We start from the raw sequence: 22,144 nt of genomic DNA, 5'->3' as shown, positions 1-22,144 counted from the left end.
GCGCTTATTTAGGTGATCTAGGTGTTGCTGAGACATTGTTGGGACGTCTCTCTCTCAACGTACAAAGAACCTACCTGAAAAAAAAAAAACGAATTGACGTCGAATAATGTCGATGATATCAAGGTGCGACTCGGACATTGTTGGGACGTCTCGCGCTCGATGTTCGAAGAACCTCCTAAAAAAACAAAACAAATAATGTTGATGACGTCAAGGCGTTGCTCAGGACATTGTTGGGACTTCTCGTGCTCCACGTTCAAAGAACTTTGCGGAGAAAACATAGAACTGACGTCTATTATTACCAATGAGGTCAAGGTGCTGCTCAGACATTGTTGGTACGTCTCGCGCTCAACGTTTCGAGAACCTCCCAAAAAAACGTAGAACTGACGTCGATGGCGTCAAGGTGTTGCTCAGGACATTGTTGGGACGTTTTGTGCTCGACGTTCAAAATAACTTCCCAAAGAAAACGTAGAATCGACGTCTGTTAAGGCCCGTTCGCACTCTTGCGACCTCTTAGAACTGGGTTCCTTGAAACCTCTTGCAACTAAAGGACACACTGGTAACTTGGCGGTCCGGCGTATTTTCTATTTCTCTCGCGTATTATCCTCTTTCTTGGCTCGAAAAACTTTTGTCAACGTTTTTAACAAGCCTTTCTTATAGGTATTGCGCACATTTGACCTCGGAAACGGTCGAAACGTTGGTGAAGTCTATTTTGTTTACCCAATATTTGCTATGTCACCAAAAACTACACTTTTAGCTAATGTATATCAATGATTGTATTGAAAAAAAAGTTGACCTTGAAAAACTTAGGAGGGGCGGTCGCCCCCCCCCCCCCCCCCCCCTTCCCCCTAAATCCGCGCCTGGAACACCCTGTATTCTCTCCAGATTTGTTTTCAAGCGATGCACTTACTAATACCACGCGATTTTTTGTTTGAACAGAATGTATTGCCGTTTTAGTCATCTTGCTTGCTACGAAAATAAGATATTTATTCAGTACACATTTTTTCTTTGTTAGTATATCTGTAACAAAACTTTTCGCAAGCGTTTTAATATCAGAGAAAACAAACAGAAAAACTGTTGATTGCAAGAAAAAAAAAGAAATCATTGTTTGGAACGAACAACGATGACTGATGGAGGTATCTACTAAGGTCTCCCAGACCGTAAATGTTTTCTTCAGTTCTCTTGTCCATGACACCTCAAAAGCTAAAGGTAGTCTTGTCTGCTCCAGCCCCCCTCCCCCTTGCATATTCGGGCACTCGTCGCCGGCTATTCGGCTATCATTCAAGTTTGTTTTACGTAGAGATTAAGAAAACGGTGCTGGGGATTGAATTAAAAGCTAGAACATACTTACTGCGTAGTAGTAAACTATTAACCGAAAAGGATGTTCGCGTGTTTGTTTCGGTTCGGGTTTATCGGCACTCGATTTCGGTTCGCGTCGAGCGAGTGTCAGTGACCCAACTTTGTTACATTTTATTCTAACGTCAGACTTATAATGCATAGAAACGGTGTCTTCTGGGGCGGATGCAGGAATTTCCTGAGGGGGGGGGGGGGGGGGTCAGGTGTTGGTCAGCGTACCATATGTTTAGGAACCCCCTTCCCCTCTCCTTCGTTTTACGCCCTAAAATTTACACAAGCAGAAATCAAGAGGGGGGTCAGGACATCCGGACCCCCCCTCTAAATCCGCCCCTGGGATTCTTTCCACGTTTCGTGTCCGGTTCTTGGTCGGTTCGTCGCCCTGATCGGGATTAGGCTGAATTTTAGGAGGTTCAGACAAGTTAAATGCCATATTAGAGTTCAGCTCGTCAATAATTGGGACTACAAAAAAAAAAAAAAAAAAAAAAAAAACGACGAAAATTCATCTCAACAGGCAGATAAATTGAAAAGTAATTAGTAGCTATACTTGAATACAGTTTCGTTGTTTTTATTTGGTCCAATATTTGATCTGAGATTGATTGGGTGTAAATTTCAATGAACTCTCGTTACCACACTTTGCAATACGGGGGTCTTCCATTTGTTGGCAGCATCTGCGCTCCCCGTCCTAGTGCGTCCTTGCTGTAGTATCCCATTTCGGATTGGTCACTTTGGTTTTTATTACACGCGTCCACGCTGTCCTGCAGCCCATTGGTGCAGGAATACGACACAAACTTGCAAGTTTCGTCCGTCAGTGATTCAGCGAAATACTCCGCCGATCTCCTGTGACTGCAGCCAATGCCTGAAAAGGAAAGTTATGAATTGACTGATATTAGGAAGATAAAAATTAGTCAGTTCACTCTCTTATACACTTTTCGTCGTCCTACGAAGCAGTTTTGTGTGTATATATATATATATATATATATATATATATATATATATATATATATATATATAGTCCGGCCTTCGACGAAGGCCGGACTGCGGCCGAAACGTCGAAGACTAAATCGTCCGTTGTTGCTGTTTTCACCAAGGGTTTTTAGAGCGCAGCTCTTAGGGGCCCGTTCCCGGCATGAGCGGCGTCGCCGTCGGCGTCGCCGTTGGCGTCGCCGTCGGCGTCGGCGTAACCAAGGTCATCCCAAGGTCACGTGACCCCCAAGGTCACGTGACCCCTCCCAAGGTCATCTCAAGGTCACGCGACCCCACGTGACCCCCTGAAGGTCACGTGACCCCTTCCAAGGTCATCTCAAGGTCACGTGACCCCAAGATGACCCCACGTGACCCTTTGAAGGTCACGTGACCCCCAAGTCACGTGACCCCCGAGGTCACGTGGTCGCCTCCCCAAGGTCACGTGACCCCTTCCAAGGTCATCTCAAGGTCACGTGACCCCACGTGACCCCCCAGGTCACGTGACCCCTCTGAGGTCACGTGACCCCCCGAGGTCACGTGACCCCTCCAGGTCACGTGACCCCCAAGGTCACGTGGGGGTCACCTTTGGGGTCACGTGGCCTTGAGGTCACCCCCAGGTCACGCCTCCCCGAGGTCACGTGACCCCTTCCCCGAAGTCACGTGACACCCTCCCCCCAGAGCATATTAAAGAATGAGGGGAGGAGGAGGAGAAGGGGGAGGGGTCTACCCTCCCCTCAGTACCCTTCACTCCTCCTCCTCAAGAGCTGCGCTCCAATTCGGCGTTACAGGGATTTGTAAACGGCTTTCACTTTTTCTTTCAAATTTCATTCCCAGTCTCAGGATTTTTCTTCTCAGTTATATATATATATATATATATATCAGGGTGTCGAACCGGAACCGAAGCGAAAACCGGAACCGAACCGGTATTTTTTCCGGAACTGAACCCGAACCCGAACCGTTATATTGTTATTGCGATGAACCCGAACCGGAACTGAACCGGAAAAAAAATAACGGTTACCGGCTCATGTCAAAACGGTTCGGCCACGCGCTGTTGACAATGAATGTGCAATCGCGCTGTTGACAATGAATGTGCTATCAATGCCATTTGTTTTTTAAGTGCCGTCAACTGACACACACCTCGCTTACATATTTTTCTTCTCCACTCAGTCTTAGGAATATAAACGCTGCATCCATGAATCTTGACAAACGCTGCATCCATGAATCTTGACATAGGAACCAGCATTGCGCTGGTCGCGGCTTGCACGGAAGAAAGAGAATTGGAAGGCTGTGCAAAGAAAAAAAAAAAAATCGCGTCACGAGATTTCATTTTCCTACAATCTCATAAATCCTAAATGCTGCTGTGCGCACAATTCATAACACGTTTCTAGAACGCGTGAGTTCTTGAAGCTTGCTTGCATCGGAATGAGAAAAGAAAAGGCTGTGGAGTTTGATAATAATGCATCCGGTTTCGTATAGGCACCTAGCAGCTAACATATTTGTGAGACAGCGAACTCTTCTATTTTAATATTTATCCTATTACGTCCTTCTGGCGTTGCGTTCGGTGAAGTGTTTTTTATATTCCGTATTTTGTTTAATGAAAACTTCTTTAAGGGTCTAATTTGAGTTATCGAAGGCTAGTTCAAATAAAGAATACTGTATTTTCTCCCCACTGTTCCTTCAATTGCTTACACGCTGAGGTGGCGGGATAGTTAGCGAGTTCTACTTGTAAGTGGGTTTGTAAGGAGGTCGCGGATTTTACAGCTACTGCGTCGGACCCAATTAGATGAAGTCCGAATGCGTAAACGTCGGTGAGGTAACCTTTGAGTGCATATAATAAAACCACTCCTGGTAGAAATCCCTGAGCCTTACACTACGATGTATCCCGTTTCGTATGTGCTGATTTCAGATGTTTTATTTGTAATTTATTTTGATGTTGAAATTTGTCATTTATAATTTCCGAACCGGTTCGCGAACCGGTTCAGCGCCCCGAACCGGTTCGCGGATCGAATTAATCGAACCGGAACTGAACCGGAACAAAATAAATTTACCTGAACCTGAACCGTAACCGAACCCGTATTTTTTTCGGTTCGACACACTGATATATATATATATATATATATATATATATATATATATATATATATATATATATATATATTGTGAGCGTGAAAATATAGGTGTATTAAATGAGAGGATGTATAAATACAATGCTCTGCGACCGTTGTCTATGTCCTTCGGGGAAGAGACTGCGCGTGCCCAATGCACCTGCGTGAGGCTTCTTCTTTGTCCTCAATTTCTTTCCCAACAATATCCCCCGCCGTCGAAAGGGCCGGTCATCCGGCACTTGTGGTAGAATTAGTTCTCTTGGCGGTAGTATGGCTTCATACGGGCGATATGATGAACAATTTAGCTTGATTTGGAGCGGCGATCTCGAGGCGACGAAAGTGGGGCTACCTCATAGTTGGTTGGCCAGAGTTGTCGCAGTACACGGAATGGGCCTACGAACCGCTTCATAAGTTTCTCACAGAGACCGGGGGTGCGTGAAGGGGTCCACAAAAGAACCGCGTCTGCAACGTTGTAATGGGCCGGGCGATAAAGGTCTGCTTGACGTAATTGTTGCTGCTGCTGACACTGTAACGTGTGAATGCGGGCGAGTTGGCGGGCGTCCTCCGCCCGGCATATTACGTCTGCTGTATAATGCTCAACCGTGTTATCTTCAATATAAGGTAGGACTGTGTCAAGTGGGGTGAGTGGCTCACGGGCATACAAAGGATAGTAAGGAGAGTAACCGGTAGTAGCCTAACGGGCGGTATTGTAGGCGTAGGCTACATATGGAAGGACGGTGTCCCAATTAGTGTGGTCCTCCGAAACATACATAGAGATCTTGTCCGCTAGAGCGTGATTGAGGCGCTCGGTTAGCCCATTGGTTTGAGGGTGATGTGCAGCTGTGACGTCGTGAACGGTTGATGCGAGGCGCAATTCGTCTTCGAGGAGGTTTGAAATGAACGGGGTGCCTCGATCGGTGATGATCTGCTGGGGAGCTCCGTGACGTAACAAAATGCTGTGTAGAAAGGAGTTGGCGGCTGGAACGCACTTGGTTTCGGCGTATCGCGTCAGGTGATCGATGGCTAGGATAATCCATTTGTTGTTCATGGTCGATCGAGGAAAGAGGCCGAGAAAGTCAACGCCGACGCGTTGAAATGGCCGTTCAGGTGGGACAAGAGATTATAACAGTCCCGACGGCTTTGTGGTGCGGGATTTCTTTGTTGGGCATTGGTGACATGCTCGAACGTACTTGCTGATGTTGGGGGTCATGGCGGTCCAAAAATTGTTCCGGCGGATTTTTGGACTGCGCGCACCCAATGCACCTGCGTGAGGCTTCTTCTTTGTCCTCCATTTCTTTCCCAACAATATATATATATATATATATATATATATATATATATATATATATATATATATATATATATATATATATATATAGGGTAGTTTTTTATTCTTGCAGATTTGTTTTAACAAAAGACCGTGAAAGCTACACTTATGTGGTTTGGGCGAGTGAGTTATACGCCCAGGGGGACATTATGGCATTATGTGGGTGGCTAATCTTTGCGATATGTCACTGATTAATTAAAATTTACTAATTAACTTTTTAATTAGTGAGAATAGAGATATGGTTCCAATTAGAAACTTGCTGAGCGTTATTGAAAACCACTAAATGAGTCATTTTTAGAAAGAATTTTAGCGCGTAAGAAGCGCAGTAGTGCGCTGAAGTTACCGCTTGTGGAGCAGGTACAAGGCTGGGCCCATGGAGAATAGAAGGGTAGGAGAGGGCATGACGTCAGCCGCGTAGCCTCCACAAGCCATGCTCCTTTGACGCCTCACCTCTTTCTCATTGTCCTCCTTACTCTCACCACACCACGTGACCGTAGCTAGCCTTCGTCTAGCCTTCGATCTGATGAAACCTACCGGACGGAGTGCGCACAAGCCTGCAAGGAGTCCTTCTACAATCAACCATCCATCTCACACGTGACATGTCACGCGCACCAATCGCCAGACAGATCTGCGGTCACGCTGGGCACGATATCGTTTAAACTTTTTATGACTAGGCTTCACCAATATTGCCAACGTGGCCCCCCCCTACTACTTCTAAACTCCTTGGCTGAGCCAGATAAGAGACGGAAAAATGGCGCGGGCGCCTTACCGAAACCGCTAGCCTTAATTGTACCTGCGCCGGGGGACATGCTGTCCCTCGCATTGTAAAAAAAATGTTGATACCAACGCACATTAAAACTTTCTTTTTCAATTTACAAAACGGGACACTCCCGCTTAAGAAAAGGGTATACAATACAAGGATACCTTTGTGCCCTGGGCTGTAAATTGCCTTTTTGTGTAAGCAACCTGAGTCCATTGAACACTTGTTCTTGGACAGCTGGGACGCTGTGTTCTATTTTCGAAATTCTACAAAGGACTTTGAAAAAAAAAAAACTTTTGCTAAACACACGTCTGATACCTTTCCTACCAGTCGATAAAACCGAGTCTGTTCCATATGATATAATCTTATGGTCCTCGGCCTGTACAGTTTATCAAAAGGCCGCCTGGCTGTGCGAGACGCCGGCATTGATATGCGACCCGCGTGTCATTATTTTACTCAGAGTATGAGCCAACTTCAGAAAATGTATTCCGTTTTAGAAGAAACTCCAGATTGGTTGCCAGTTTTAGACGGCCTGGTTACGTTAAGGTCCGTCTGATGACTTCAGCCGAAGTGTGCTGCCGAGGTTTGCAAATGTCTGTTTGTGTGCTTACTGGATATGTCATTGCGTCTTCGAAATGTATGCTTTGCATGATGTATTTAAGCAATAAAGAGAAAAAAGAAACAGAAAGTGTGTCGTGATATGCTGGAAAGGCACTCGTTTAAAAACCTGAATGGTCAATTCCCGCCTGGCGCGAATGCTTTTTCTACTGGAACGGCCTCCCCCCTCCCCCCTTCCCCCCGCCCCTCTCTCCTCCACTCAAAACCAACCAGCGTCGAGCTCGAGGCCATGCTTTTATCACGGCTTCACCACATTCCGAACACAAAGCCAAAAAGCGTATCCAGTTGAAAAAAAAGAAAGAAAAAGTAATAACATAGTAACTTAAGAATTATAAACGCACTGAACCAGCTGCACCCCGGCTGTCTTGATCCACCATTCGGATAGAAGTCGACGTGACCGCATTGCTTATCAATCCCCATTTTTCCACTGGAGGCTTTTCCTTTGTTGGTGTGAATGACGTCAACAAAATCTGCGTCACTGGCTCTCAACTGCACACCCGAGTTCGTGAACAAGGCGTTGGCTGGATCGAGTCCTGAAAAACGGTTTATGTATTATATTATTAATATATCTTTATTTTCTTGTGCCCAGAAACAACAATATGGGACTCATATGTATTGCACAAGCACCCCAAGAAAAAATTAAATATATATATATATATATATATATATATATATATATATATATATATATATATATATATATATATATATATATATATATATATATATATAATGAAACGAAATCATCAAATGAACGAAGAAAGGAATACCAATACAATTGGCATGGATTGGCATAATTAGATAATATCCATTTGCAGCTATGCAAACAGAAGTCCCGAAACAAGTTCCAATATCAAGGTTCAAATCGTGTAGGTTGATATCATCTTTCTTTAATTCTCGATAAATGGGGACATAGAGGACATACATGACTGATCAGAAGGTGCGACTTTCCTAGTTATTTAAGAAAGAACACGACGATTCTATCGATCTCATTAAATAAAGTGATTTTACCTTGCCATTAACTACAGTGGGCCAGAATTTTAAGTATTTGAATGGCCTCCTTACAGTTAGCTTAGAGAAATACAAGGCGGCGCAGTAACGTTTTATACCAGAAGGAACTCCCCCTTCCCAACCCATTCTAATGTGTCTGCCGTATAGTATATCCTTACTATTCGTTTTTATATATACTCAATTACAAAATTATGTGATGCAGTCAAAGCATTCCAGATGACCCAGTCAAATTCTAGGCGTGGCGGAACTAAAGGTAAGAAAGTATCCAAAACTGGTGACACAATCACAAAACCACGTCTATTGTTTGTGCCACATTTACAGCTACAGGGACATGGTTACTAAACGAAAGTGAATTGTCAACACGAACTCCTAGGTCGAAAGGACGAATCACATAAGGCGCACTCTCGACGTATTCACCCACGTTTCAGCGTGCGTCATTTCAACGCATAGAAGTTGTCAAGGCAAGCGCTTCCCCGGCGGTTCGCGGTCGGCGCAAATACTTTGCGGAGACATAGCACGAATTGGTCTTGCAGGCTAACCATAGCGGGACAGGCCCTCCTCTCAAAGCTCTATTGGTACGTAGTAATGATAGTTTCTCCCCTCCACTCGACTACTCGCAATCGCTTGTTTTGAACATGTAGAAGAGGCCTTTGGGAGCGAAGCCTTTCATAGACTTTTCTTAAGGTTGGTTTCCCCACTTGCGTGAGTTCGAACGAGTGCAACTGCAACGGCTTGCGACGTACGGGTTGCTACGGCTGCGTCGACTCCAACAAAACCGGTTTGTACCCCGTTTTGCTGGAACCGACGCGGCTGTTGTCATGACAACACGCGTACGTCGCAAGTCGTTGCAGTTCCACCCTGTCGGACTCGACGCAAGTGTGTAGATCGCCCTTTGACCTGCGGTGGACTGTAACAGTCGACCAGTTTAAAATGACTAATCATACAGAATATAACTCTACTTCTGAAGGAAGAACACTAAAATCAGTCACACTGACGCCGCTCATGTTCCAGGGGCGTAAAAGGTAGATGCAGATGCATCTACATTTGTGTAGCAGAGTAAACAGTGTTTGTAGTGCCGCCATTTTAAGATAATATATAGAATGGATTTCTGAGTGGTGTAAGTTTTGGGAACTAGGGCTTAACGCTGTAATAAGTTTCACAACAAGACGTTACTATTAGTTAAAACATAATGCTATCTCAAAGAGTTCTTTGTTTGATGACCAAAAACTTAATCAATGCATTAATGTAAGCATCTGGAATTTGTCCCACACTTTTTGTTTAATTACTTATGTAGGATGAACCATCACTCCCTTACTCATAACCTGCGTAGTGCTCCCGAAAAATTGAGTCTCTTGCTGCTTAGTGAGAACGACAACTTGAATACGCGTGTGTTATTTGGGACCCGCACCGAAAGTTGTAAAAATGAAGAGCCGTGCCAGAAGATCTACTAGAAAAAAAAGTAGAGTCGGAAATTTCAGCGTGAAAGATATAAAACATACTTGGATAAATACCCCCATTTTTGGGGCAAAAAAACCTGGGCTTAAAGTTTTTATATGCTATGTTCAGCACCCGACGAGAATTAACAAAAATCGCTTTTTGGATGCACGAAGGAATGTGGTCCAACTCACGTATATTCTTCGAATAAAAGAAAAATAAACGTGTACCCAATTACAAAAAAAAAAAAAGTATATTTTTGTTTTTTGCACAATCACCGAGTGGCATGTATTGCCTGAGACTTCCACTTTAATTTTGGACCTGGGATCGCTTATTTTACGAAGAGATTGTGATTTCTAACTTGGTTGTTCTTAACTCTATTTTATGCTTATACGACGGCATTTACTGATTTGTTTCATGTTCACATTTCACAAACGTGTACGTTTTTTATTAATATTCCAGGCTGTCTCTGCAGTAACACTTAAAAAAATGAATATTGCCACGTTTATATTCGTATGAACTTGTGGTATATCTGTATCAGCATAAAATATGCTTACCAGTTATTCTTCCTATAGTTTTATTTGTTATTAACGTAAAAGTCCTTCCAGAAAATCCGGCGACATGGGCACCAAGACTAAAGCCAATCAAGTGAACTTCTGAACTCAAAACAGTCTCTGGAAATTCTCCAGTTAGCTTCCTAAGAAGCAACGCAATCTGCCTTCCAACAAGGGCCGTGTTTGCTGCAGCAATATTATACAACGGTTTCTTCGCACCTTCAGTCCACAGTACAACGACGAAGTTGCAATCTATCTGTAAAAAAACAATTAGATTAAAACGTCTACAGTAGAGCCTTGACGTATATAGTAAAAAGGATAAGATGACGCGTAAAACGAATGCTTGGAAGACGTTTTTTTTTAAAAGTTTTATTTAAGCACGGCTGCTTGTAGACTGACTGGGTGGGGTTATGCTGTCCCTAGACTGCGTTGCTATAAGCCTAAGCGTAATTGAAATCGGTCATTCAACTCCCAGGTGAATTAGGGCGTAATGGACAAGATCAGACGCTGCTGCTTTGGGGAACAAAATTTATAACGGATAACTCTACCCGCTCGTAGGAGGTGATGATATAGACACAGCTGAGCATTCTTGAGGTACACAATCGAAAATAATGTATATACGTACACTTTGTCTCAGAGCCCCCGTAGAGTCAATTACCGCAATCGACAGACGATTGCAGTTAATAAAAAATATAATCTAGGATGCCGTTCTGAGAATGATGCGAACACGTGGGACATCATCCTCAGTGTTAGATCGCAGGCTTAAATTTGAGGTTAACATTTCTGACTGCATCCTTCACTGAGCATCTTTCGTAGGTAGCAGTGATGGGATATCGGAATGCTCTGATGAAAATGTGATTCACGGATATTTGTGGAATATACAATGTTGTGTGTTAGATGGGTGTAAGGTTCCGGAACCTTTTTATTTGTTGTCTTACTTCGTCTGGAGGCCCTGCGCGAACGATTTGGGGGAGACGTGTGGGGTTCACTAGGGGATGTTTACGACCTTTGGAAGGGAGAAGTTTGTGCGCGGGGCGGGGAGCTCCCTTTGCGCTGCGGGGGTCGCGTTACTCGGGAACAGGCCGCGGCGCGTTCCGCGCCCCGCTCGGCTGCCTGCAGCTGGAGCCTGGGGAGACTCCGCGGTTAAGTGTTTTAGAGCGCAGCTCTTAGGGGCCCGTTCCCGGCTTGAGCGGCGTCGGCGTCGGCGTAACCAAGGTCACCCCAAGGTCACGCGACCCCCAAGGTCATCCCAAGGTCACCCCAAGGTCACGTGACCCCTCCCCCGAGGTCACGTGACCCCCCTCCTTCAAGGTCACGTAACCCCCCCTTCCCCGAAGTCACGTGACACCCCCCGCGGTGAAGTGACCCCCCGCCGAGGTCACGTGACCTCCCCGATGACATCATCGTCACTGATGACGTCACCGGCATCCGCATCGTCATCATCATAATCACTGATGACGTCACCAGTGACGTCACTGATGACGTTACCGGCATCCTCATCGTCATCATCATCATCACTGATGACGTCCCCGGCATCCGCATCGTCATCGCCATCATCACTGACGTCACTGATGACGTCACCGGCATCCGCATCGTCATCGTCATCATCACGGATGACGTCATCAGTGATGATGACGTCATCGGAATCCGCATCGTCGTCGTCACTGATGCCGTCATCAGTGACGTCACTGATGGCATCATCGGCATCGTCACGTGACCCCGCAAGGTCACGTGACCCCCCCAGGTCACTTGACCCCCCCCCCCAGTACCCTTCCCTCCTCCTCCACAAGAGCTGCGCTCTAATTCGGTGTTACAGGGAGTTGTAAACGGCTTTCACTTTTTTCTCTGGTAGTCGATCAGTGCTACCGCTTGAGGCTGTTTCCTTGGAGAGTCGTTTGTCGCTTCCCATTGACAAGTGCCGGTCGCTTTCCTAGAAGTGTCTCGGGCGCTGTGCTTCGTCTTTCGGCACCTGTCCCTCCAGCCGGCGTTCAGAGTGCCAGGGGTGATTTGTCGTGTCTGAGGGCCAGACTCGTCTGCGCCTCCTACGCCTGGCGCCGTCTAGCCCTGGGCTCGGAGCGCCGGATGAGAATGTTGACCCCCACAGGAAAATGGGAAAGAGGGACAGGCTGCTCTCGATAAGAGCACAGGCGAGACAAAGGAGGGGTCTTTGGTTCGGTACCGTTGGAGAAAAAGGAGCCGCCCTCTAACGGCGGCCAAGTTCGGGGCTCGGGTTGTCGATGTTTGTATTCCTGTATCCCGTATGTTAAATTGTCTTTTATTAAACTGTTGCAAAGAAGCAATTTGCGTAAACAGTTGTCTGGCCCGACCTGCTACACCACCGCCACCGTCCAACGCAAGCCATCCTCCTCCACACCATCGAGGAGGAACCACCGTCTACAACCTATCGAGAACCTTACTATGCGTTTTAGTGATAATGTGTAAAGTAATATATTATTATTATTATTTTTTTTTTACGTCTGAGGAAAAGAAAAAAATGATCTTCCGCCGAGATGCCACGTCGTGGAATCCTGAGAGTACACCGCACTTTAAACTTCCCACAGGGAACACAGACAGTCAATTGTCGCGTTTTACACAATAAACTTGGTGAATACGGAGACCAAAAAACAATACCTCGTAAAAATGCAATCTGCAATTTATTCATTTTTCCGTGAGGACGTTATTTTTGTCTTGTGAGTTTCTGGGTCTCTTACGTCGATTGCGACGATTGAGAATTCGTGTGCTCCACTTGAAAGTGGACGCGCAGGCTTCCTTGATAAACAGTGCGTCAATTACTCGAGTAAATATGGTATATTGTCGAAAATGACTGGTGAAAAGGCAGCAACTGCTGAGAAAACGGTAGGTGTAATGTAGCAAACTCGTGCAAACTTGCGCTGGCATTGATGTGGGCGTAAACACGGGATCGAGCGCTAGCGTGACTCAGAGCCGTATATGTAGAGAGTTTGGCCATTCGTTGGGAAGTATAGGAGACAACTGAGGAGGCGCCATTGGCCGAAAGCGGGCTGGGCGTGTTCCAGGGCGTCTTCAGAAATTCGAATGTGACCAACCAGAAGCCGGAAATAATACCCTGGCGGTGGTCGCGAGAAACAAACCTGATAACTCCATTGGAGTAACTCTCGATGGCTGAAAATATGGTACACGTGATGTACCAATCAAGCTCATCAAAAATGATGGTGGACGAGTGCGACTAGCGGAACAATCGACATAATCCGTACGCCAAACGCCGAGGGCCGGGAATCTGCCGTCCGGGCGGTCACACACTGTCCGCGCAAAACAGAGTTGAGCGGTGCATTCGTTTCTTACATCTTTCTGAATGATCCGAACATAGAGTTATGGATCCGAATGATCCATAGAGATCATACATACTAACTCTAGAGGAAAAGGTCCGCCATTTTCCCATACATTCTGGCTGCCGCAAGCGGCGGATCATGCAGGCAGACCCTCGGGGTCCCAAACACGGTTACATCATCAGAGCAGTTTCGTGAACTTCAACAATCCACGAACTTACCGGTGGAAAGATATTCGCGTTCCTTTCGAAGCTTTCTTTTTGCATAACGCGCAGATGTACGGCCTCGCGTTAACGCTAAACTAAACCATATACCCGGCTCCGCCGGTGCGGCGCGGGTGGGCGCGGTTGAGGAATACGAAACTGCGCAACCACCAGATTTACGAGATTTCGACAGAAGGGAAGTTAATGCAGCGTAATAACTTGATTGCTTTTTATAAGCGTTGGAATAGCTCAGAATTTCGTTTACAACGTTAAATTATCACTGTTTATATTGCTGAGAGTTTTCACTCTTCGCGTTTACCATGGCAACGTTGCTTTCTTTCTCTCGTGTTCTGTCGCTCTCTTTTGCGATCGTTCACTCGGGACCCCGGGTGTCGGCGCACGGGATTTGCCACTCCTCCTCACCCACCTTTGCCCCCCCTGGAATGATCATGATCAAAACAACACGTGACTCTATTTTCAACCACAAAGAGTTACTACATTTCACTCTTACGCACTTGTTAAAATTGTATATGAACATAGACTTTCGATCAGAACTGTTTCTCGCTACCACCGCTAGGGGATTCTTTTCGGCTTCTGGTTGGTCAAGAGAGCATGCCAAGCCCTCTTTCCGAGCCTGACGCACGCCCTGGCTCTGCCCGCACCTCCCATTGACCAAACTCTCTACATATGCGGCTCTGGCGTGACTCACTCGGTACTGCGTGCTATGGCTGTTTTTATATGTTCTCTACGTTCATGGAGGTTGTAACTTGTAAGCCAGAACACACACCAACTGTCGAGAGTGCACTGCATGCTCTCAGAGAAGAAACAAACGATAAAATTTAAAACTACAGAACGGTTAGTTCTCAAACTTCGATATCTTGCACGGACCTCTAGCGCTAAGTTGGAGCGGATAGTGAGCGTTCAGCAAAGCGTAACCTACTGGTACAATCGAAAAAAAAAGAAAAAAGAACTGTGCATTTTTCTAGGGGGGGGGGGGGGGGGGACACGTTGTTGACCAACAGAAACAATTGCAATTGCCTGTAGGATTCGTCATGAGCCAGAAATGACGATGCGTCATAGGCAACCAATAGGCGCACTAGCGGCACGATCAATCGATGGTGGTAGTTGTGTAAATGTGAATATCCTGCTCTTGGGACGAGAGACCACAGTGACGTCATGTATTGGGTAGCCCTAGAACACTTTCGATTTGAGTATATTCCTATTTTTTTACGATTTTTTTTTTATTATGGGATTAAAATAATTTTAGCTAATGTCATATCCGACAATTTCTCATAGATAGTGCGTAGATTTCATCTAGCAGAATACTGCAAAATATTTTAGTACAGACACATGTATTAAAGAAGGGAGTGTTTTTAGCGCTTCCTAACAGGTGACACCGGTGTACCGGCTCTTTCGTCATTAGCGGCCTCAAGATGTTGAAATACACCGCAATCACACTCAAACGCAGATGTGTGAACTAGCGTCGAGCTTGGATATAATATTTTTTAGTGGAGGTCCCCAAGCTGGAGAAAATTTATTCAAGGATAAATTGATTTTCACCTGAAAATGAGCACAACTAGCGCCCTCTACCCACCGGGCAATGAAGTTTGTTTGGACAAGAGGCGCCGCCTTATGGGGAATTTTCGCAACCAAGTGACGGCCCGCGGCCGTAATCATCTCGGGCTCCAATCTCCGAGCGCCGTTCCGAACCGTGACGCAGCGCTCGTGTCTAATCGCTCGGTGACGCGACCTTTCGCGTTGACCAGCAGCCGACCGAGGCGCCTCCTGTTCACTGCCCTGGAGGCTGGGTATGTAGGGCACTGGGGGCCGCTGAAAAAACCTGCCCGGTCCGAGATTTGACCCTGGGATCAATCCCGAGACTATCGGTGTGCTCTACCAACTGAGATAAACAAGAGCTAGCAGTAAGTAGGAAACACGGATGTTAACTCTCGCACAGTCTTCATCTTAGCCACGTCAAAGGGGAGATGAGACATTAATGATTAGACATGATGATTTCTGAGGGAAGTAACCTAAAGCCCCTCCGGTGGCCATGATCAAAATTGGTGGCAACGGTTAACATCCGTTTGCCTTCATCTTAGGCACGGTAAGGGTGAGATCAGACATTAATGATTAGACATTATGATTTCTAAAGGAAGTCCCCTAAAGTCCCTCCGGTGGCCATGCTCAAAATTGGTGGCAACGGTTAACATCCGTTTGCCTTCATCTTAGGCACGGTAAGGGTGAGATCAGACATTAATGATTAGACATTATGATTTCTAAAGGAAGTCCCCTAAAGTTCCTCCGGTGGCCATGCTCAAAATTGGTGGCAACGGTTAACATCCGTTTGCCTTCATCTTAGGCACGGTGAGGGTGAGATCAGGCATTAATGATTAGACATCATGATTTCTAAGGGAAGTCCCCTAAAGCCCCTCCGGTGGCCATGATCAAAATTGGTGGCAACGGTTAACATCCGTTTGCCTTCATCTTAGACACGGTAAGGGTGAGATCAGACATTAATGATTAGACATCACGATTTCTAAGGGAAGTCCCCTAAAGCCCCTCCGGTGGCCATGACCAAAATTGGTGGCAACGGTTTACATCCGTTTGCCCTATACTGACTGCGAGCGCGCGATTAGTTCAGTTTGTAGAATGCTTCATTAGTCTTGGCGGCGAGGCCCCGTGATTGAAACTGATACCAGGCGGATTTTTTTTAGCGGCCACCAGTCGCCTAGGGAGCGCGAGGGGCGGTTCTGTTTCAGGTACTAGCCATTTTGTCCTTGCATAGCCTTCAGTTGGTCATCTGTGTACGCCCTGAGAAGTTTTAAAAACAAAATTAGGTGAAATCGTCAAGGCATTGAGCGGCAGTAGTCGCCCAACAGCTCGTCCTGCGGCTAACCGTGTAGTTACATTCAAAGACGACTAGATTAGTCTATACCTTATTGAGAAATGCGTCCTTCATCTTAATGGGTATTTCGCTGTGTTCCCCTTGTCCGAAACCGTGAATAATAAACACCAAGTCCTTCTTGGTACTGAAGTAGCTCTTTAAGGTTTCTTTAGGCGAAGATTCAGAAATTTCAACTGGTTTGTCTTTGTGTTGCCTAGAATAAAGTTTGAACTTTGTGCCGACACTCTCGGGGGAGCTTGGGAAGCCGCTGGGAAGAGTCAGATCACCGCCTTTTGTAAAGCATCCGACTGTGTCATAGCACTTGGTATCAGAACCACCGAATAGACCCTGAGCCACCTGTGAAATAGGAGACATATCAGAGTCAACATATATTTTTGTTTTAAACACCTTCACTAATTACTCGTTTTTCTGCAAAATCTAATGCGTTTAAATGAGAATATGTCTGTGGCTTGTACTATATCTTATTAGATTAAATTAGTAGTTGTTGCCAGCCTCATCAAAACAAGAATAAAATATAAATTTGTTGATAAACGTAATAAGATGTTTTCCCTTTTCACTGGTCGTCAGCCACGTTACATGGTGACCACTACTAAAACATAAGAAACCGACATGGTAACCCTGCAGCCGGGGAAAAGAACGGACCATAGGACAGACACTTGGTCGTAAATCTATTTAAGGACGTGACGGTAATATAAAATTTTTGCTGTATTTGGAGTTTTGTGTCTGTCCTACGTCCCTTCTTTTCGCCGGCTTCAGGGTTACCATGCAAGTATTGAACCAGCTCGCCTGCACCCTTGCTTAGTTACATAAGAAACCGGGCGACGGCTGGCGGCGTGGTTCATGAAAACAGTGGGAGACAGGGCTCAGCAACTGGTATACGGGCAAGCATCCCCGACCCTCGCTATAACCGCCATTTTGGAAAACAGGTGGCGCCACCCATAGACAGCTGGAGTCGCGGTAAGCAGTTCGCCTTCATACGGGCGCTTTTTCCGTCTTTTCACTTGCTCCTTGTCCCTGCGCCAATAGCATTTTTCAGATCTAATCTTATATCCGTCATTCGCCATGGAATTCGTCTGTTCGCCGTGGTTATCTGTATCGGTGTCCTGACGGAAAGTGAACTGCTTTTCTTCCAAGTGTGGGTGGCCAGTACCCGTTCACCGGATGGCACTACCCCGCTCCCCTGCTACTTGCAAAGAGGCATAAAGGTAAACAAAAAAGAAAACAATAGTCATGACGTGTCCCAGAGCTTGAAAATTAAGCTTCGGAGGTTTTTACCCGGAGAAAAAGTATCCCGGCATGAAGCTTCGAAGTGGAGGTCGATCGTGCGAACCGGGTGGCAGTCTCGTTTAGCATTTTATCTAGGAGAACTGATGCGGCTTGTCCGAGCTCCTTGAATTTTTTGACAATCTAGTAATGAGAAGTGTCTTGTGTTAGATCAAATGAAAAATCTTACACTCTTATCTACATTATTTAACTTCTATATCTGTTTTGTGTGTTGTGAAAAATACTCTGTAATGTAACTGAAACCCTAGAATATAACAATTACAAATTAATCGAGTTTACACTTTTTAGTAGTAGCCTGCACGCTTAAAATGACAGCGTTTTTATGTAATAAGGACACAGTTTGAAGATATAACTCACTACAAACAAACGGAGCTATTTCTTTATTTACGTTGGAAGCACCACTTAAAGACGTTTACGAATATAGATATTGAAATCAGAAGTCTTTAAATAGGGTAATATAAAGAAATATATAAATTTCTATAAATCAGCTTTCACTAGTCGCCGTTGGACTGAGATGTTGTTACAGTCTTCAAAAAGTTAGCTAGAAAGTGACCAAAAAGAAAAACCTACCAGCCAATGTTTTTGTTTCTAGTCTGCCAATCAGTACTGGCGAAACTATAGGGAAAAAACGTCTAAATTCCTAATTTCAATATGAACATAGATACACTTTATTGTTTACAGAGAACTTGCACCAAACTTTACAAATAAACTGAAGGCCCTGCGAGAGTGAGACCAATTTTAAGTTGGAAAGCGTTTTGGGAAATTGCACAAGTTTTTTTGTTTTTTTTCAGTTCGCCTAGTTAATTAGTTTATGACGACTAATTATCTATTTTTTTAGGTATTCGTTGAGAGCAGAGGTGCGAATTGAAAAGTTCTAGAGCGCATTGAGAAACGCCCAATTAAGGTGTTTCCTCCATGATACGCTCTGCGCGCTTCTTTTTATTGCCTAAAAAGAAAGCCCGCGAAATATATATAAAAAAAAGAAAGACCACTTGACAACGCGCCCCCGGTTCTGGAGAGCGAAAGCGCGTGTGTGCTGTTGTTAAATGACAACCGCAATGTTTAACCCAATACGAACTGTTTATTAGTCTAAATCTACAACTCAAGCGGAAAGGAAGACGACGACGACACCGCTCAGGGTAACCCCGTTTTGGTTCTTCTATAATTATACTTCAATAGCCTGTAAATTGTGCTCCTGAGGTCAGATTATCACGATCCCCTACCACCAGAGAAGCATACGATCCATATGCACAAAAAGCCTCCATTCTGCAGGCTAGAACATCTGCAGAAATGTCCGCCTCGGAACCGAAGACACAGATTGCCCTTAAACCAGACAAAGAGCAGGCAAGTCCATGCACGTTTTTGAAAGATGTTGATGAAATTCCGCTAATGGAAACCAACTCCGAAGCAATCAACAGCTCCTCATTGACGATTCTGACCATTCAAAATGATGACGGCATGGAATCTGAGGACGGCGCATACGAGGTCGTACAAGGAAAGAAAGGACGAAAGACGAGCAAGAGCGATGCATCATCTTCCAAGGATGGCGCCAACTTGCAAGTAGGATGCACCGTACTGTTTACCCCTACTGAGAATCACAAAGTAGATTCACTCAGCAAGTTAAAGCTCACAGACTACCTGAACAACGCTGCACCAACCATGGTCACTGTTGTTCGGATTAACAAAGCCCGAAACATCGTTGCAGTTGATGTGAAACGACCAGCATTCAAAGCCGAGCTCCTCAAGCTAAACAAGCTCTGCACAGTACCGGTCAAAGCTTTTATACCGAACGACCGCTCAAACTGTTTTGGAGTCCTACGCGACATTGATCTAGATTGCACAGAGCACGACGTAAAGGCCCAACCTCAGTCTTCTATGGGCATAGTAGAAGTTAAGCGACTTGGCAAAACATCGCCTGTCGTACGGGTAGCATTTGCAGGAAAACAGGCACATCAGCACGTCAAGGTGGGCCTTGTAAGAACCGCGGTCATTCCCTACAGAGCACGCCCCCTGCAATGCTATAAGTGCCACAAGTTGGGCCACATAGCAGCTGCGTGCTCATCAGAATCACAAGTATGCGTTCGATGTGGAGAATGCCATGATGGCATGTGTGAATCCTAACTCTGTTGTGTGAACTGCCAAGGAGACCATGCCTCTAACGCAGCCGAATGTCCGATCAAGGCAAGAGAGACAGAGGTGACAAGATATAAGCTAGAACACAATACGACATTTCGTGAGGCAAAAGAGGCGATACATGCTAGGAGACAAACAAGCAAGAAACCGTCCACGAAAGAAAAACATCAACAGAACACCAGCATCAAGGCTGTGCCACCAGCAACTGATGAAGAGTTCCCTCCGCTTGAAAACCGGAACACAACCACTACTCTTGATGATGCCGCAACAGTCACACAAGAAGGTCCCCAAACATCATCATTTTGGGAGAAGCAAAGCATCGAAACCATTACTTCGCGCACACCTTCAGATCCAAGTGCGCTGGTATCAACCGAAGCAAGCAGTGGAATGGAGCCCACCTTTCCGTTTAAAGCGATAATCACGCTAGTTTTTACCACTCTCCGCAAAATATTGGCTACAATATCATCATCATCTACGCTTCATCAAGTGATCAGAGCAATCCTTTCATTAGAGTCTCTTATCTCTAGGGTATTCTAAACCATGACAGGGGACACTAATAGAGTACCTACAGTTCGACTTCAACTCCATGCCTGTTTTTCCCTCCAATGCAATTGTAACGGATTCAACACACGACTTCCAGGGTTCTACGACGACATCATGGCTCATGCAGTCAATGTTATGACTAAGCAGAGACTCAGATTGTCAGACATCTTACACATAGTGGATTACGTCTTCTACTACAACAGGCTTCCACATCCCCAACATGCGCGTTACGGCCGAAAAGTCACGCACGACCCGGTAGCTTGCAGTCAAGGTCCACACACACGCAATGGCAGCCACCAATAAGAAAACTACAAGAAGCAACCAACGCCAAACGTCAGTGTCCATCCTTCAGTGGAACTGCAATGGAATTCGGCAACGTCTGCCGGAACTAAGAGAACACTTGCAAGAGAACACCTAAGACGCGCTCGCTATTCAGGAACCAAGAATACAACCGAACCTTCTCCGATTATCCGATTACATCTATTACCACGGCACCCCATCAAATGGAAGCGATAAACCAAAAACGGCCCTGTTTGTCCATACTTCGCATGCACCGATTGAACTCGATCTCAGTGACTTCAATACGGATAACTCTGAATTCGTAGCAGTAGAGATGGAGATTGCCAAAACCAAGTTAACCTTGGTCTGCTGCTACATACATCCCTCAGGGGAGTGGGACCCTACAGTTCTCGTCGCGATACGTGCCCGCACAAAACATGCGATTGTATTCGCGGGGGACTTCAATGCGCATTCGGAAACGCGGGGAGACTCTAAAACGGATCAGAGAGGGAAAAACCTGCAACAGACCATCGACAATATGGGACTCAGAAACACGACGGCCGGAACGCCGACATTCATTCGCGCCGGGGTACAAGGGAGTGTGATCGACCTCACCTTGACATCACCCAGCTTGCGACTTCCAACTAAACCTCAACCGGACAGCTGGGGGAGTGACCACGTTCCAATCATCATAGGAAAACTTCCGAAGTCCAAGCTCAAAACATGCCACGTTATTCACTGGGACAAATACCGGGCACTGCTCGATGAGCGACTCAAGTCAGGGATCGATCTCACTGAGCACGTCATCTCGAACGCACTTGAAGCGGCAACACGGATTGTACAAGTGCCCAGCTCGAGACCTAATCCGAATCTCAAGTGGCTCGAACTAAGAGCTCAGAGAAGAAGGGCCCAGAGGAGATCCTGGCGCACGGGCCGCCCCGAGGACGTCCTGAAGTACCGAAGGTTAGACGCAAAGTTTAGGAGACACAGAAAGAAGCTAGCCCGACGCCAGTGGAGGCTCCTCTGCGGTTCACTTCACAAGCGCGCCGGCGGGAGCAAAGCCTGGAAAATGGCAAACGCACTCGCGAGGCGACCATCTCCAAGAACACCAGTGCTCAGCATTGGGCTTGTACGAAACCTCACACCTCTCAACATCGCAGAGCTATTGGCGGACGCTTTTACCAGCGCTCCTACCACACCTACAACAGACCAGGCTCCACAAAATTGGAGAAGTTTCTGCCAACCTACGGCACCTCCAATGCAAAGCCCAGACGCTGACTTCAAGCTACATGAGCTGCAAATTGCGCTGCGCTCATCTCCACGGCACCGATCCTAACCAGGATTGGATGGCATAACCAATCAAGCAT

General features: G+C 45.9%; 1 protein-coding gene across 1 annotated transcript in view; it reads right to left on the bottom strand.

Moving 5' to 3' along the window:
• Positions 1-1,902: 1,902 nt before the first annotated feature.
• The window catches only part of LOC115308808 (phospholipase A1-like), a 48,073-nt gene continuing 27,831 nt past the window's right edge, over positions 1,903-22,144 (bottom strand). Inside the window, exons 3-7 of the mRNA XM_040220379.1 lie at positions 17,814-17,945; positions 16,569-16,874; positions 10,129-10,381; positions 7,468-7,659; positions 1,903-2,209 (exon numbers count right to left, since the gene is read on the bottom strand). Coding sequence (XP_040076313.1) covers positions 1,977-2,209; positions 7,468-7,659; positions 10,129-10,381; positions 16,569-16,874; positions 17,814-17,945 — 1,116 coding nt within the window. The 3' untranslated portion in view covers positions 1,903-1,976. The remainder of the gene's footprint in view (positions 2,210-7,467; positions 7,660-10,128; positions 10,382-16,568; positions 16,875-17,813; positions 17,946-22,144) is intronic.

This window comes from Ixodes scapularis, unplaced genomic scaffold (assembly GCF_016920785.2).
Source record: "Ixodes scapularis isolate PalLabHiFi unplaced genomic scaffold, ASM1692078v2 PGA_scaffold3__209_contigs__length_174095766, whole genome shotgun sequence".
In the NCBI taxonomy this organism is placed as follows: Eukaryota; Metazoa; Arthropoda; class Arachnida; order Ixodida; family Ixodidae; genus Ixodes; species Ixodes scapularis.
Note: the sequence above shows the minus strand (reverse complement) of the source record. Positions and strands in the feature narration are given on the sequence as shown.